The 19,015-nt window shown below is 40.5% G+C and overlaps 1 protein-coding gene across 2 annotated transcripts in view; it reads left to right on the top strand.

The window, feature by feature from the left end:
- alcama (activated leukocyte cell adhesion molecule a) overlaps positions 1–19,015 on the top strand; it is a 76,938-nt gene that overhangs the window by 44,006 nt on the left and 13,917 nt on the right. For both annotated transcript variants that reach the window (XM_053645159.1, XM_053645158.1), the window contains exons 2-10: positions 6,629–6,735; positions 7,034–7,253; positions 8,525–8,589; positions 11,154–11,241; positions 11,404–11,577; positions 14,302–14,426; positions 14,829–14,961; positions 18,261–18,373; positions 18,721–18,847. In XM_053645159.1, coding sequence (XP_053501134.1) covers positions 6,629–6,735; positions 7,034–7,253; positions 8,525–8,589; positions 11,154–11,241; positions 11,404–11,577; positions 14,302–14,426; positions 14,829–14,961; positions 18,261–18,373; positions 18,721–18,847 — 1,152 coding nt within the window. The remainder of the gene's footprint in view (positions 1–6,628; positions 6,736–7,033; positions 7,254–8,524; positions 8,590–11,153; positions 11,242–11,403; positions 11,578–14,301; positions 14,427–14,828; positions 14,962–18,260; positions 18,374–18,720; positions 18,848–19,015) is intronic.

Raw genomic sequence — 19,015 nt, 5'->3', positions numbered from 1 at the left:
GGTGTTCTTTGCATCTCTGCATGCGGGAGAACATATTCGAGAACATGCTCGCCTAATTAGATTCCAGCTCTCTGCCACCTTGAGTGAGCCCTTCAATGATTCTCTCCAGCCTCCTGTCCAGCTGTGTTTCATTCCCTCTAATTGATTTAGGCTGTATCTTATTAAGAGCCCTGTAAAGTTTCAAACTAGCGACACACACATTCCCCCCCTCCACACGCCCCCCGCCCCCACCACCAGTTTAACCCCCTTTCTGTAGGTCTTACACAGATTACATCCTGCTGCCGCTACAAAAAAAAAGTGCCTCCACAGATGTGCTGAGGTTTCGTATATACAAAACATAATAAGTACTCAAATGAACAATGGCACTCTTTTCATACAAAGTGAGCTTATCTTCCAAGTGATCCCAAGAAACTGCAAGAAAATCATGTTCACAAGAATTAAACGCAGTGCACTTTTTGAAACGGTGGATGAGCATTGAGCCTGGTAGAAGTTCAATGTTCTCAAATGAAAGGATGTTAATCAATCCAGTGTGCAGTTTATTTGAATTTCCCCAATTCCTTGGCATGTTCTCCCCATGCCCATGTGGGATTCCTCTAGTTCAGGGGTGTCCAATCTTATCCGGAAAGGGCCGGTGTGGGTGCAGGTTTTCATTCCAACCAAGCAGAAGCCACACCTGAGTCTATTGAAAGCCAAGATCAACTGATTAAACAGGTGGAATCAGATGGGGCTGCTGCTTGTTTGGAATGAAAACCTGCACCCACACCGGCCCTTTCCGGATAAGATTGGACACCCCTGCTCTAGCTTTTCTGGTTTCTTTCCTCCTGCCAAAAACATCCCGATATGTGGACTGGCTATGCTAAATTGCCACTAGGGGTGAAGGAGTGTGTGAATGGATTCCTGCGATCACCTGGACATCCCAATCAGAGTGTGCATGCTCGCATCATGCCCAGTGTTCTCAGCATAGACACAAAGTCAAAAATTCCCTGGCGGTCTGAATTGCCGATCGCAGATCATATCATATGGAGATATCTTCGTGCAACAGTGTTCAGGTTCTTTATTGTTTGGTGAAGATTAAAATCACCACCAAACCTCACAGGTTCATCAGGCTGTGACTCCATCATGCCCCTATTTTATCGTCAGCCATTAATTCAGGATTTGATAGCAGCAATGGCAGCCTCTGCTTGATGAGTCACAGGCTTGGGAGCAGGGTTGATTTCCCAAGTGCTCACACCATCTTGCTTTCTCCTTCATATATTCTTTCCTTTGGGGTTTGGATATCCAGTATGCCTATAGCATTGCTATTTTCTTTCCATATCAGAGGTCTCATTAGAGTATGTTCTGTGCTAATGCTCCCAGAACTTAATTCTACGAGTGGCATCGTTCCTCGTTCATGACACCAGCCATCCCCTTTAGAAAGAAAGACATGCACTGAAATCCTATTCAAGTCTGCCAGTGTTTCTTAACGAATCCTGTAGCCGTAAGCCAGCACACGGTGCATCAGCACTAATGCGATCATAATTTAACACTCCCTGAAATGCAGTGTCTTTCCGTTTTTTTTGTGGATTTTGGACTGCAGACCGTAGGCTGTGCATATTTCAGAGTTTAGTGAGTGCAGCGCGACCCGGGGACAGCGCTAATGGGAGGACATTAGCGTTATTGGAGGCGTATTGTCAGAGAGCGAATAACACTGCCTAAAGCCCTCCCACTGCTCCATACAAAACGCTGCAGGACTGCCAAGTCTGAGCTCTTTCTGCCTTTTCTTTATTGAAGAAATAAGAAACACTACCTTGAGCGTCACAGTCTGCAGTATTCACTAGTCTACCCACAATCTAGTGTGCGAAAATAAAGATCATTTTTAATCTGTGGAGTTGAACTTTATTTGTTTTTTGTGTGTTGGGTTTTTTTTGTTTTTTTTTTGGTTATCAGTGTTTGGTCAAGAGAACTCGGTGATGTCCGACGGTGTTGAGGTTTAAGCTCTGAGCTGTGAAGGAATGAGGCTGAGGACGGAAAAGCATTCTCCGTGAGGTCATTGTGCCCTGTGTGCTCAGGTGTGTCGCAAGAGTGATAAGCCAGTCTTTCTCTGACACTGTGAGCAAACACACGCCCACCCACACACATTCCCACAGACGCGCGCACACACACACACACACACACACAAACACAAACACACACACACCTACCTCACGACAGAATCGAATGGCTTGCGAGAAACACTTTAAAAAGGTCAGCACCAGGCTCCTAAATTGAAAGGAGATTGCAATCAGTAACGTGGTAGGTGTGTGAACGGTCGTCACACACACTCTTTCACTCTCCACTGTTAAGGGGTCTTTCATCTCAGTAGTGTTCTAATACACACTTCCATTAAGCCTCACCATATCCAATCCCTATTAATGATGCCATTTTTGTTTGCCTTTTGTGTGAATTGTTTTGCCATGTTTAAAGAAAAAGGCCTTGGTCCTAGGACCTGATATGCAGTAAGGATGACTGAGTAGATTCATTTTAGGTGAGATGATGATGATGATGATGATGATGATTTTTCTTAGACATTGTGAGTATCATCTGCCTCAAAGTCATATTCTCAGTATGTCAAGGACATTTGTGTATCGCAAATGCTTGTGGTGAGGTTCAGGTAAATTGTTAGCCTACATGTAAGTAAGATGTAATAAGATAAGGGAACAGAATATACAAAACTAGAGCTGCAACTAATGATTATTTTCATAATCGATTAGTTTGCCGATTATTTTTTCGATTTACAGATTAATCGGATGAGGGGGCAAACTTTCAGTACCATTTTTTCGTTTATTTAAAATAAAGTGTTACAAATATAAACTTCAGATTAAAACTTTACACAACTGTTTGTCCAATTATATAAGATTGAAAAGAACCCAATACACACAGACACACCAGAATATATATTATGCATTTAGGACTGTAGTTTAATTTAGTGCTTTTTGTGCATCCATAACAATAATGCATAAAGGCTTATATATAATATAATAAAGACTATATATATATATATATATGTATATATATATATATATATATATATATATATATATGTGTATATATATATATATATATATATATATATATGTGTATATGTGTATATGTGTGTGTGTGTGTGTGTGTGTGTGTGTATGTATGTATGTATGTATGTATGTATGTATTTTGACAATATTATCCTTCTAAAATTCATAGTATAGACAGTAGTGCAGAGTGCATAGTGTAAGTGTATAGTACGACATTTGGGACACAACTTTAGTATTTACTCTCCGAAGTGTGTTTTCGGAACAGAAGTAACGTAGTGAGTAAACGTACCCCGTTAATAATCCATAATGAGATTCATTGACAACGATTTCCATAATCAATTATTATCGATTTTATTGATTAGTTGTTGCAGCTCTATACAAAACAAAACAATTAAATCAATAATTACAATATTATTGGGTTACATCAAGGCAAGAAGTTGTAGAATATCAAATACTGTAGTTATAAAGAATTCGCACTGTAGTAAAGTGATGAATCGACTATGTGAAAGATGGTGTATAAATACACACTGTAAAGTTATGTAGCAGCAAAGTGCTAATTGGTCATATTGGTCAAATGTATTTTATCTGTGTTAAATAAAAGCATAAGTGAACTCCTAGATTTCCAGTTATTCAATACAAGACTCGGTTGTGTGCTGACACTCTCTTAGTAAGCCTGTAATATGAACATCTCAAGTAGATTTATGGCTTAACACACAAAAGCCATCACTTAGCAGGCAGAATGACAGAACAAACACTGGCGGTCTTTTGGAAATAAGTGACCAAAATACAGACTGTGTCCCATTAGAGGGTCCTTCCTGCCCACGGCAACTTTGATGCTGCAGTTCCGGGCGGATGACAAAGGCGCTGATGGTTGCTGTGTTTTGCACTTCACGCCTCGGCACACTCTCCAAACATCAGCACCCGAGAAGAGTGTTTGCACTCGGTCCATCGCAAAAATGGAAAAACAAAGGTGCCTTCGTCTAATACTTCATAATGTCTGTTTAGCTCTTTCCAAGGCACCTCCTGCACACACACATACACACACACACATGCACACACACACACATCTGTGAGGGGAGGGTGTTTTAGTGTGTGAGCTAGCAGGAGGGAGATTTTACCTGTAGAGGCGGTCTGTTGTTCAAACAGTGTTCTGTAGACACAGGTGGGCACGGAGTGTACACAGCGTCGTCTGCACCTGTCTCCCTGTCTGCCTCGACCTCCGTTCTGCTAGTCGGCTTTATTATTAAACCTTACGCTTTAATCTCGCACTCTAATTTCATCTCCTGGCAAAGCTTCTGTCTGAGCAGGCCCGAGGCTCTTTCGATTCATAACTGAACTTCACATGAATCGTGAAGTTTACGGTGTTGACAGAAAGGCAACTGTAAGCTCTAATTCAGTACAACCATGCCTGTGTCAGTTTAAGGCTACTTCTGTCAAGATTCTCTCAGATTTGAATCGATTTGTTTGCAAGCCTTGGCGCTATCCTGAACTCTGTAAGAGAACAGTACAGGCGAGGTTTTTTTTTCTTTCTTTCTTTCTGTTCTGCCAGGCTTCTCAGTCTGTAATGCATCCTCTCGGCTAGCATTAAAATCACTGTCGAAATGACAGGCTTTATGAAGAACACTCCAGAACAGTGTTTGTGTGTTTGTGCATGTTAAAGTGCTCTGGTGTGGCCGGAATGCGAACCCCTGTTTGGCCACGCTCTTTGTGCGGCGTTTTCTGAGAGGCACAGAGAGCTGATGGAAGTGGCTGAAGCACAAAAGCCTGTATAACCCTCCAAAATTTTTCATTCATCTCCTGAAAAATGACCACACCACTCGACGCGGCGCCTCATCTGCATGACAACCTCGGAGCGTTCGGCTATAAGAGAGATCCAGGAGTTTCTGTTAAACCCCGCTTACCAATTTTCATACAACTCGAATCACATTGCAGAGTTTTGCCCAGGCTCTGCTGGCCAGTTCCACACCAGTCTTCAGAATTACATTGACACTGCATTCTTGACTCATTTAAAAGCAGGAGTTTATCATTTTAGAGCAATTTTAGAGTTATTTATTTAAGCCTCCCTTAACCCATAACTGAACACCCCTGTCCTCTGGGAAAAGGGGCAGAGCTGAGCAGAGATGCCAGCATTTACAATTGAGCCACAGCTTCGTTTATGATTTTTTTTTTGCTGAAATGCAAATTAAATTCACCCAACAGAAAAGCCTGTTCACCGAAGGCGAAAGGATGTGGGACACAGTTTCTGATTGCGGTAACTTTCTCTTCTCAAGGATTTTATCTCTGTGAAGCTAAGGATTTTTAGCTTGGTCTTGTGAGCCACTAGGACGAACTACTTATTTTTTGCCTCGGTGTTTTCCTACTGTTGCTTAGTGCACATTTGAAGAAAAAAAGTAGTATTCACTAGGGTTTTGTGGTAAAATTTGGTTTTTTTTTCTCTCTCTCTGTGCTTGTTAGGACTTTCTTGTTTGCAGTCTTGGCAGCTATGTATCTGGTGGCTGAGCTATTTTCTGGGCTGGAAAAATGTAAACAGAAGCTTGAAGTGAAGAAACTAAAGCCATTATATAACAACATTATGCAAATATTTTGAAAGTATCTTTGAAAATATAAAGGTGTGTTGTATTGTGTTGTATCCTTACAAACTTAATTTAAAAAATCCAATATAAAATGTAAAAACAGTCAATTAGGACATGGTGGCAATATAACAGGGCAGCAGACGAAACCTTGGTATATGTGTTGGGACTCAGTGTAACAGATTAAAGAGAAAAGTGAGCGTTAAAAAGGTGCAAATTTTGTGAGGTGATTATAAGGTGAACAGTACAATCCGTTGAGTGTAACAATATAGAGTGTATGTGTGAATTACTGCTTATTGAGCAACCTGGTGACTATCTTCCTCCTCTGAGAACTAATATCTGTGACTTGTGCCAAAGAGGTGAAGAGAGAGCTGTATGTGTGGAGAATGTCATGTTGCGTTACTGACACAACATTTTTAGAACTCGTCCTGTAGTTTGGGAAGTTGTGTTGATGTTCTGTGATGCTCTTACACCTCTGCAGTGTGTGTGAGGGTTTGGTGCAGCTAACTCTAAAGGACAGGCTCTATAGTGTAAGTGTATACGTTTGGATCCACTGAGGATACACAGCACTATTTTTAATTAGCTGAGGGAATGTTGTGTCCAACGTTGAGTTCATTGCTAATGGTGACTCACGGCTCTGTGAAGCTGCTGAACCTCGCCACAGCATCCGCTCTGAGGTGTGAATGGATGTGTGGTCTGCTTCCTGCTACATGAAATCATTGACCAGCTCTTAACTCTTGCTGAGAGCCGAACAGAGAGGAAAATGATTGTCCTGACACCATTCTGACCTTCTGCCTTTAAGTCTCATTATAGCTGGAGATTAGGCCTATTAGGACTGTGTCATCAGGATACTTGATGGTGGAATTAGAGCCTTTCTGTTCACACAGTCATAGAGGAGCAAGGAGTAGCACGACAGGCTCAACACGCTGTGAATGGTGTCTAATTAGGTACAGTGCGGACCCGAGACCCTTGATCTAATGTTGACTTAAACCTTTCAATGATTTCCTTCTGTTTTGTGTCACATTTCAGCAAGCAGCATGGAGAAGGTCATCGGCTTGTACGGCGAGACCATCAAGGTGCCTTGCAACAACGGCGACAACAAGCCATCCGATCTGATGTTCACCAAATGGAAACATGTGAGTCTGTGCTGCTCTTCTTGTCTGAATTTGTCAGTTCTGGATCACTGGTGTCCTGCTGTCAGGTGTCAGGGAAAACCAGCCACATTGGTGAAGTGTGAAGAGATGAATAAGTGGTTTACACAGACCTGCTATCTTCACTGTCACACCCACAAAAGATCCGCAAAAATGCTGGGTTTTTTACTTGCTGTTAGTCTATTCTGCTGAAAGAGTATGATGAGTCAGCTCAGAACAGGGGCAGTGAAGGAGTGCAGCGTATGACAGATTGGTAATAGTGCTTTTGTTTTATTGTCTTTAGTCGCGTGAGAACGGCACTTCAGGAGATATCTTGGTGAAGCAAGAACAAAAGGATGAAGCGAAGATCACAGCCACCGACAGCTATAAGGACCGCGCTAGCATTGGGACTGATTCCAGCCTGCTAATCAGTCATGCCGACCTTAGTGATCAGAGAGTCTTCACATGCATGGTGGTCTCCATGAATAATCTCCAAGAATACCCTGTTGAAGTCGAAGTGCACAGTGAGTACAGCTTTCTAAACATGCATGCGTACATAATAATTAGAATTATAGTAATAATAAATCTCCCACTATCAGACACAAAATCAATATAGATTTTTTTTTTCTTCAGAAATTGCACTATAGGACAGTCCCTACAGGATTTTCGAGCAAACGTCGCAGTATTTGCAGGAGCTTGCAATTTTTCACAATTTCCGCAGATTTTCCACAGATTTGAGCCAAGACACGTCATGTGATGTCATCACAATGCGCATTCAGCCAAACCCTCTCTAATTCACACGTGTCACACATGAGTACAGCTAAAAAGGTCTCATTTACCATTAAACGAAAGACAATTTCGTGCAATTGCAATTTTCCGGAAAAAAAAGCACTCCGCAACAATCACAAAAAAATAACAAAAAAAAAAAAAACTCCACAAGTTGCATTGCAAATTTTGGGGAAAAAAAGCGCCACAACAATCTCAAAAAAGCCTCTAAACTAGTTCAAAGTCAGCCGTGGACAGACAAAGTGCTTGTAAAATTTTAAGAGGTAAAACCACAAATTTGAGAGTCATTCACTGATGTGCTGAGAATGATTTGCCAACTTAATAACATCTTGTCAGTGGTGGTCCCATTGCACTGATGGATGGGTTAAAGGGGAGCTGACAAATTGTGCATAGCAGCAGAGACACTACAGTTTAGTAATTATATAGCTGCAAAGTGACTTAAATGGGACCTACACTGCAAAAAATTGACATCTTTTAAAGTGGAAATATATTGAATATAATCATATTTATGTAGTATTTCTTATTTATAAGATCACAATAAACCAAATATAAGATTATTAAATCTATTTCAAGCCATTTGTACTAATTTCGTGTTTGAAATAGTCTTGCTCTATTGGCAGATAATTTTGCTCATTTGAAGCATTTATTTCTAGAAAGAAGCAAAATGATCTGCCAATAGAATAATAAAACTGCGAGCTTGAAATGAGTAACAATGTCTAGAAATAGGTTTAATGATCGTATACATTGTTTATTGTAATCTTCTAATAATAATAAATTTTAAAAAAAATACGAGATAAGTTTGACTATATTCAAAATATTTTCACTGGTCTATTATAAAATGCCCATAGTAGATAGAGTAGGTGAAAAGGTAGGCAAGTTACTGTAGAATATTTGTTAAAAAAAACAACAAACAAACAAAAAAAAAACAGCATTTGTATCTTGTGTATTGTGCATATTGTGTGTAGTATGATGCTGATCGTCAATAAATTCTTCTGTTTATAATTCTCAGAGAGACCATCAGCACCTGAATTCAGGAACAAAGCGAGTCGGCTGGACGACGGCAAACTGACACCGGTGAGTGCTTAAAAAATGGTGCCCTTTAGGATCCGCGTTAGCTGCCGCTGTGTGATACTACAGCGTATTCAACAAAACCACGGCAACCCTACATTAAATCTGGCAACGAATTGTTTTTTTTTTTTCCAATCACCCAGCCTAAACCTTAAACACACCCATGTGGCATCTTCCTGCCTGGTAGGGTAAATCTGTTGGACATATCAGCATACAATCTCACACACACAGAAAACAGAGTGCCCCTTAGTAGAAAGGGGCTACTCCTGTAGTGATGTTTCCTTACGGAAAACCAAAAATCCAAAGCAGCAGAACAAAATGGCAGGGGAGAAAATGTGACATTACTTTCTGAGTGCAGTAAAAGGGATTAGTACCCTATACAGGCTCAGCTACAATTTACACTGTCTGGGCTGGGTTCCATTGGGAGCTGTTATACTGTATGTGTTCAGATCTAAGGCAAGCTGGAGGTTCAGAGGTATGTGGGCATTTTTATGAAAGCAGACAGTAAAGGGTAAGGAGGACTTCTTTTTTTTTTATCGCCACCTACTGCGATCTGTCTTGTTTAAAGCACAGCTACTTTGTGTACAAAGGTAGAAAAAGAGCAAGAGCTCAACCTTGGGGCAGGTCATGTTAAAAACATTTTGCTTGTCTGATGCTGAGGCTTAACAAAGGACCAAGGAGGAGAGAAGAAATGAGGACGTGTATAGAGTGAGAAGGACACTGAGTTGGACCACTGAGTTGGACTCTGATCTTAGAGTGTTTGTGTGTGTGTGTGTGTGTGTGTGTGTGTGTGTGTTCAGCATAAGCTTGTGACTGCATTGTCAAGAAGAAGGGTGAATTTTTGTTCCCCAAGGTCCTTAAAATCCACATATGTACCTTAAAGGGAACCCTTTGAAGTCTATGAAGACTTGTATGGCTTATTAGATTAACACTGACATCTGCTATATAAATCCGCTATACAAAAATACTCTAGATGTCAGTTTTTAAAAATAAATGAATAAATAAATAGTAATCCTTGCACTCGTAGGCTGCCATTGCTGTTTACGTCACGATGCATTCTGGGTAGTGACGTCAAATGGTTGCAACGGTCTTGATTCTCCAGTGAGCCTACGAAACAGAGGCAACTCCCCTCATATGAAGCCGCATAGTAATCCACTGATCCATAACATCCTGACAGAAACAGTCTTGTTACACTGGCAAAGGTCCAAACAATCCAATCATGCCAAAAAAATTTGTCCAGCGTTCAAAAGAGACCAAAACCATGCATGTACTCCAAAGGGTTCAAGAACAGCTTTAATTTTATTTTGCCTTGGCATGCCTTGGCTAGGTGTTTTCGGCTAATTTTACAGGAGCTTTATGTTATGAGAATATACAGAAAAAACACACTAACAAGATGCGTACGCATTGGAATATATTTACAGATATCCCCTGTATCACAGCGCACAAGAACCAGGAAATTACAGCCAAAAAGCAGCACAGTGCGGCATTCTTTTCCGGCCGTGGGGGCAGGTAGCTAATTCTTTTGAGCGCTCAAGTGCAACCATTTTACATCATTGACTCGTAATGGCGGCCTCCGTAGGTTCAACTATGTGTTAAATATTAAGGATTTTTAAAGTAATGAACATATTTCATGTGTTTATAACAACGTATTTTAGTAGGAGAGGGCAATTATTGCGTGTTAAGGCCTACAAGTCTTCATAGTCGGGGTTCCTTTTAATAAAATTCTGCTAAAATGAATAACTTCAACATTAAGGTATAAAAGATGTACCCTGTAGGCTACTATGTCTGTAAGAAGCATTTAGTTCATTTATTTTCTCCCTGAGAGTGTATGTGTTGTGCAGGGGAGTGATAATAGCTAAGAAGCTGTCTCATCTGTTGGTTTTATTAAACGCAGCTCCTGCTTGTTCCTCCTGTAATGGAGATTTTATACACTTTGCTATTTTTTTTTTTTTTTTTTTTACAGTGTATGAGCAGGAACGATATATCTTCTTCCCTGCTCTTTGTTCTTTATTGTAATTATTTTCAAGCTCTATAGCTTGTGTTTGGTAGCATAGGGTTATATGACAAAATGAAACCGAGAGAGAAAGAGAGCGAGAAAATGCACACATAGTGATCTGTCTAGCTCACTCTCACCTCAGTAACATGTTCAGTAATTGTTACTTGAGGGAAAGTACCCATCCTGCCCAACCCCAGCGTCATGACGAGTAGCACGTGCAGCCAAAATCACCTAAAGCCACCAAATTTACATGGCAGAGCTATAGAAAGTCCCAGAGTTTCCTTGGCAAGGGAGGCAGCTGTAATCATTTATAAATCAGGTTACAGTTTAATTTTGGAAACGTCACCAGTCATGAATGTGTAACTGAAACTCCTAATATAGTATCTGTGTCACACAGGCTGGCTGGATCCACTTCCTGGATCAAAGATTAGTGAATGTAGAAGCGGGAGAGGTTTTGGCTTGGTGATCTGTTTACGCCTTAAAGATAAACACACACTGTGTGTGTGTGTGTGTGTGTGTGTGTGTGTGTGTGTGTGTGTGTGTGTGTGTGTGTGTGTGTGTGTGTGTGTTTCAGCTGGGAGAGTGTGTAGCTGCCAGTGCAAATCCCCCAGCAGAAATCATCTGGGTGAAGAATAACAAGACGCTAGAGGCTGACAACAAGCGTGAGTGTGATGTATTCAGTCATTCTCTGTAGAAGGAAGCTGGTGTATGAGGAAACACATAAGTGTGTGTTATAATAGTCTGTGTTTGTTTGCACTAAATGTATGACTGCTGTGTGGGGCAACTCTGTGTGTGTGTGTGTGTGTGTTTGTGTGTGTGTACAGTGATCATTATCAGTGCCTCTGTAAAGAAGGACCCAGTCACCGGCTTGTCCACCACAACCTCTCAGTTGCAGTACACAGCAGGGAAACAGGACGCGACCTCAAAGTTTGCTTGCGTCATGAAACACGTGACCGGGCCTGACCTGATGTCTGCACCTGAAACCTTCAGCATCCACTGTAAGTGCAACCCTGTGTGAATTGAAACACAGTTAAAAAAAAGCCACGTTTATAGAGTGCTGCAGGGATGACGTATTTTTATAGGTCAACCCGGAAGTTAGCATCAGCCTGGTTCCCTCGACAAAAAGCCAATAGCCATGAGTATGATTTCAATACGTTCTTCTTGTCAAAGGCATTCTTAGAGACTGTCTGAAAAAATATTTTTTTTGAAACTATGTTTAATGAAAAATTTAGCTAAAAATGTTAATTTCCCCTGTGTACGGAGACTTTATACTAAGCTTTATAGCGCTACAATTACAAAAACACTACAATTGGAAAGTACTATAAACCAGTGGTTCTCTACCCTGGAGGCACGGAGAGATCGGAAAGGGGCGCAAATTGTTTTCAAGAAAAAAAACACAGACCGGGCATCAATTGGGTACTCTGTGTATTTTATTGCTTTTCAAATAGAACATGCATAAATGAAAAACCCCACGTTCACTCTCCCTCTGTATTTTCTTTTTTACTGGGGAGAGGCGAAGCTTAGGCTGCGTTTTATCTAGCTGTCAGTGCAGCCCAGTGTTGCCGACTTAGTGACTTTTCAGACCCCTTTGGTGACTTATTTTTTTTTTTTTTTGCAAAAAAAGCATCTACCGAAAAATCTAGCAACTTTTTGGACAAACCTTAGAAACTTTCCAAATGTCGCCAGTACTGTCCTGTAAGTGCGAGGTCTTGCTTTCCCGCTGCACTCTCACCTCTCTCTGCATCTGCTTTGTTCAGTGAGAGGCTGAGAGCTGGAGATTTAACAATGTCATGGATAACGAGACACGCCCTTCTTCCCAATTTATATAATTCGTATGTGAATATTTTTAGAACGCAAGATGAATGTAGGTTGTAAATGTAAAATTGTACACAGCATGTTTTACATGTAAAAATGTACACGGTATTACAGCTTAGTTCTCTTGTTCAAAGTAGTTTTAGTGTTCAGAAACATTTTTGATCATTCATATTCCACACCTGTCCGTTATATATAGTTTTATAAAAGTCATAAGTCATTTAAAAAATCATAAAAGTTATGAAAAGTAGTTTCAAAAAGTACAAAAACACAAAATCAAAAAAACTATCTATCTATCAAAAACAGATTAGGTTATATATAGATAGATTTTATATAGAATATAGATTGTCATAGATTATCATTATACCTGGTCCAATATGGGGGGGGGGGGGCGTGCCACATGATAGGGGAGGCTTGGGGGGCTTTAGTTACAAAAGGTTGAGAAGCTCTGCTATAAACTGATAAGTCTACACGTAGAAACGTTTGAGTTGGAATAGTTTGCAAGAGTGCGAGTATAAACACAATAAGGCTGTACTGTAGTAGATGAGTTTTCCTGTTCAGCGTGATGACGTTTAATGTCCCCGACAGCCTCTGTAGTCCCATTTAGCCACTTGTTAACATCCGACTTTTTCAAGATACATAGAAGCTTTTAAAAAATCATGAGTTGGGTATTACTGATGTATTTTATGTCGTAGAATAACATGTGAAATTATCTTGAGCTTGTGTTCACCACAGAGCTTATTTCAGGCATTTAACTTTGACTTATATATATAATCGACTACAGGAACCAACCTCTCAGGAAACTTTTACACTCAGTTCTCCTTCCGTAAATGTTAAATATATGTCATCTTACAGAAAACTTCATCAAACAACAGGTTTTTAATTTTATCCCTATATCATTGTAGTCAACACACACATTCTCTGTTGAAAGGAAAAGGATTTGCCTACCATTTGGGTGTGACATCATAGTGTATTCCAATGTATGCTGCTTCAAATTCCAGCACGTTCAATGTGAAACACCTTCCTGCTTCCCTGCACTAAAGTTACGGGTCTGTCCGTTTTGTAATATGCAATTTGATTGGAGAATGTGTGCTTAGCATATTTACTTTTCATTTCCTCTCCGAATTTGGGAAAAAGGAATGTATGAAAAATTAATTAACCTTGTTCACATTCACGCTGTGAAATTCTCCCCGTGGTTTTGGTGTTTCACTTCAGATACTCCGAAGGTTTCCTCCCCAGTCCAAAGACATGCATTGCAGTCTGAATGGCATCTCTAAATTGACCGTTGTGTGTGAACGGGTGTGTGAGTGTCCAGGGTGTCCCCCGCCTTGTGCCGTGGGAATCTTCTGTTCCATAACAGTTAAATAAATAAACATAAATTAAAAAAACTGTTAAATAGCGCAATGTGTCGTTCATTAATACATAAAAAATGTAATTGTCTGCAAATATATATACCGCAGTATAAGAGGAATATTATATCTGACATACAAACTCAAAAACAACTCAAAATACTCATTTTTATAGTTTGTTTATTTCTCTATCCTACTTCTCGCATCCTTGCATTAGTGTTTTAAGGGTACAGCGTTTGTTGACCATTGTTTCGTATTCCGAGGGAAAACAGCGTGAAGAGACACATGACACAAAAACATAGAAATGCAGAGAAAATGATCAGCAGTGCTGAACTACCACTAATAAGAAGCTCGACAGGTTACACTTTCTAACTGGGGCTAAATTTTAAGCTGCTTTAGGCAGGACAGATGGAAAGATGAGGCCACAGGGACACAACAAGACGAGCACCAGAGAAAGATCCCAGTTGCTGAATGTGCCAAGCTGATGCTGCACCTTTTCCTCTTACGCTCGTTCCTCTCGCCTTCATGCTCTGTCTGTCTCTATCATTATCCTTCTTTCAGACCCCACTGAGAAGGTGAACCTGCAGGTTCTGTCTACAGGCTCCATTAAGGAAGGTGATAACGTGACACTGAAATGCCAAGCAGACGGAAACCCTCCTCCCACCAGCTTCAACTTCCACATTAAGGTGAGAATGCATTTCCCACAGAGTATATCAGAGCATGGAGAGTCCAGTGCGTGGATAATACTGTACGAATAGTACCACCTTCAAATATATTGGAACTGTATACCTGGAACTGTAAAAAAATTAAATTAAAATAAAAAAGAAAAGTGTATCTGGAAGATTTGGGTGTCACGTGTGATCTGTATTTACTGATTTGTTTGAGTGAGTAGTAGGTCTAGATAAATTAGTTTTACTAATATAAACGAGTAGGCAGGCTTTTGGTCAAATTATTTTCTTTGCATTTAAAACTTCCTTTTACTACATTATATGTAAGCTCATTTTATTTTCTCATATTTTATTATTTTTTTTTCTGTAATTGCTCAGTTTTTAAAAGTGTTATATAAATATAATTTCTCCTGTGCGCAGGGTAAGAAGGTCCCGGTAACGAACTCGGACGTCTATACTCTATCCAGCATGAAGCGGGCTGACTCTGGAGAATATAAGTGCTCTCTGATCGATAACGAAAACATGCAGGCTTCAGCGAACATCACTGTCACCTGTAAGCACACAATCTTCTGTTCTTCTAGTCCTGCCTCTCTGCACCTCACCTACAACTCTGTTAATCTTGCTCACAGTTCTCAGTGATATCTGCAAGCTGGCCTTTGAGGGAAAGAGTCAAGCAGTGAAGAGTTCTTTTTTTTTTTTTTTGCTCTTTAACAGATATAAATTAAAATGTGAGACATACTAATCAAATTTATCTTGAGCGTGGTTGGACATTTGGGACACACTGGACAGTTGGACTAATTAGAGTTTGTGACTCTGGTTGAGCCGAGGTCACACTAAGGCTCTGTTTAGACTAGATCCTCGTCTACACTGGCGTTTCAGCTGTATTTCAGAAACAATCTCCGTCCACACTACACGACCAAAAAATGCACGTCACATGACCATTCATGAACATTGGTCATGCGCATACAAGCGTAAACAGGAAGTTGGTTGCTAGTCCAAACTGGCGTTCCATGTAGGGTTTACGCCGCTTGAAATGAGATTTGTTGCCGATTTCTCTAATCATAGCTCGCCTCTTGTGCATGTAGGCAGCTGCAGTGTTATAAAATACAGACTTTAACTGCACAATAGCTGCTAAGAATGACAACAAAACCAACAAAGCTTGCGGTTCAGTCTCCTTGATGTTGTGTGTACGATCAAGGTAGCGTAATGGTCATATGGTAGGAGCTTGACAAATCAGGGAAGGATACGCAATGATCCAGAAGAGCCAATCAGGGGGCGAATGTGGGTGAAGCCACGCCTTCATTTTCAAAAGTCTTCATTTTGGTCTGTTTATATATATATATATATATATATATATATATATATATATATATATATATATAAGCAGTAGTTCAAAAAGATGTGTTTTGGCTGGCTTCACCTGTCTTGGAGGAAGCATGTGTTAGACTTTATTCTCCTCTGTTAATAGCTGTTGTGTGACAGGGGAGTTGGGGGGAGTTGGGGTGGGTTGGTGGATTGGCCAAGACCAAATTAGGGAGAAAGAGAAATGTTCCCAAAAAGAGAAAAAAAATACCCCCTCTGTGTGACAGTTATGACCTTGTGCTTTTTCTTTTCTTTTTTTTTTATTTTTACTGAGGTCAAGGTTAGGTCTGATGTACAGTAGGTTTGTGAATAGCATTATTTAGCTATAGTTCCATGGAAAAACCACAAAAATGATAGAATTACAATGTGTGTGTGTGTGCGTGTGTGTGTGTGCGTGTGTGTGTGTGTGTGTGTGTGTGTGTGTTTGGAGAAGGTGAGATTTACTGGAATGGTAAGTATGATCACACCTGCAGTGAGAAGATACAGTGTGAGGCATCTGTTCTCTGTTTCTCTGTTACATCCTCAAGCAGAAAATAAACTTCATGTTTTACGCGCACGCTAAGAACAGCGCACAGTACGCGTGACGCAAATTTCGTCATCAGCAGAGTACGCGCGTACTGTATGTGCGTCGCCTGATTTTTCTAACACGCACAGGTCGCACATGCGCATGTAATTCTTTTGCACTATTTAGTTGTTCCACAAGGTGGCAGCAGTGACCCAGGGCCGTTGATTCTTAAAGTAGTCGAAGAAAAAACGGAAGAGACGGAAATGAGTGCAGGTTAGGTTTGTATACAAGTGCTAATCGTTGCAAGAGATTGCCCAAGCATTGTTCTTCATGTTGTTGTGATTCTTCTTGGTTGTCGTCCTTCACGCAGAAATCCTGCTTTACTACTCCGTAGTGACTCTTGTAGGCCAGGAGGGGTAGTGCAAGTTGTCGTAATGCGCATGCGTCAACCACCTGTGTACTCATACATGTCAAATGAGTATACTTTGAAAGGCTATATGCACGACTGTGCGCACACGCTAGCATACATGTAAAAAAACGAAGTATACCAGAGGCTTCAGTGTGCTTTATTGCTATGGAAAGTAATGGTGCGTTTACACTGCCAAAGCCTGGCTTGTAATGTGTCTGTGTGTGTGTGTGTTTGTGTGTGTGTATGTGAGTGTTAAAATGATTAAACAGACAATTAAACAAAGTGTGTAAAATTGAAACTGGCTTCACCTGTCTTGGGAGGGGGGGGAAGACCAAATTAGGGAGAAACAGAAATGTTCCAGTAAATAGAAATAAATACCCCCTGTCTGTGAAAGTTATGACCTTGTGCTTACATTAGGCTGGTCATCTGTTTTTTGTTTTTTTGTTGTTGTTGGGGGTTTTTTTGTTTTGTTTTTGTACTTTTTGTTACTGAGGTCAAGGTTAGGTCAGATGTACAGTAGGTTTAGGAATAGCATTATTTAGCTACAGTAACACAAGTCCATGGGAAAACCACAAAAATTATAGAATTACAGTGTGTATGTGTGTGTGTGTGTGTGTGTGTGTGTGTGTGTGTGTGTGGGCGCACTTGAAGAAGGTGAGATTTACTGGAATGATAAGTATGAGAGTCACACCTGCTGTGAGATGATACAGTGTGAGGCATCTGTTCTCTGTCTCTCTGTTTCACCCTCTGTGTGCTTTATTGCTATAGCAAGTAATGGTGCGTTCACATTGCCCAAGCCTGGCGTATAATGTGTGTGTGTATGTGAGTGTTAAAATAATTAAACAGACAATTAAACAAAGTGTGTCAAATTGAAACTAAAAATGTTAAAGTTGCACTTTTTAATATTTAACCTTAGACCTATAATAATCATAGAATTTCAACGATACATTAAAGTGCACCTATTATGGTTTTCAAACATGCCTAATTTTGTTTTAAAGGTCTCCTACAATAGATTTACATGCATCGGAGGTCAAAAAACACTTTAATGTGCTCGAGAGTTTCATACCTTTTTTTTCCCTGTGTCACAAACAACTCGTTAAATGATCCGTTCTGAAGGATTCATTCTGAACTCCTCCTTTCAGAGAGCATACTCTGCTCTGATTGGTCAGAGATCCCAGTCTGTTGTGATTGGTCTACTGCTGTCAGCGACCAAAACGAGTTTCAGCTCCGTCTGTCAGCGAGCAGTCGATGAAGACCAGAGGCGGGACTTTTTGTTATAAACCTATGTAGATTAGTACAGGAAGCAAGTCTGGAATGACTAATGACTCGTTTCAGCTGTTCAGAATCGCTTCCTTCTTTTTTAAACGTTGCAGACTTTTTACATTCACAAACAGCCCTATAACACACTACCTGAAAGGTATTATCTGAAAAACAATAATAGGTGCACTTTAAAAATGATGTATTGCAAAACTACAAATCAGCGAATCTGCCTTGCTCTGAAATTAACTCCGCCTCCTGCATATAATAGCTTCAACTACAATGACAGTTCACCAATAATAACCTCTTCCTCTTTCAGATCTGGACCTGAACGTCATTCCCTCAGGAAACATCTTGAAAAGGGTTGGGGAATCCTTGGAGGTGATCATAGACAAGAATTCCTCAAGCGAAGCCACAGTGATGTGGACTAAGGTGAGAGCACCATGCTCAAGTTCACCAGTTCATATATTGTCTCTCTGCCACTGTCACTCAGGTTAAAGCCTGCAGTTTCTAAGCTTGCAGTGCTTTGAATTGCCCCTACGGGGGGATCAATAAAGATACATCTCATCTTACCTCTTAATGAGAAACATTAGGCAGAGCTGATAATATTTTGCCCTGTATCTTATATCAGCTGATTAGAATTAGCATGTGTGTGTATGTGTGCTGCAGTCATGTGATCTCTTACTCTGTGGTCTGTGTGTGTAAGTGTCTGAAATATACTGCACATTGCAGCCTTGCCTAAATACTGCTAAAGAGCTCAATGGACTTCCCTCCCACAGGACAACGGCAAGCTGGACAAACTCCCCGACTTCAGCATTCTAACGTATAATCACGCAGGCTACTACGTGTGCGAGGCAGCTATAGCCGGAATCAAACGCAGCGCCGCCTTCAAACTGGACGTGGAAGGTAAGAAGCGATCACACTTCATCTTCACACGGTCACACCACAGGCATCATCTCATGCCTAAGAAAACACCTCCAAATTACATGACAGACACATTTTAAATACATGCAGCTCACAAAAAAGCACCTATAAATACCAGCCATGTTTTTGTGCTCAGATTGAAAGATTACG

Source organism: Ictalurus furcatus, chromosome 16, assembly GCF_023375685.1.
Source record: "Ictalurus furcatus strain D&B chromosome 16, Billie_1.0, whole genome shotgun sequence".
Classification (NCBI taxonomy): Eukaryota; Metazoa; Chordata; class Actinopteri; order Siluriformes; family Ictaluridae; genus Ictalurus; species Ictalurus furcatus.
Note: the sequence above shows the minus strand (reverse complement) of the source record. Positions and strands in the feature narration are given on the sequence as shown.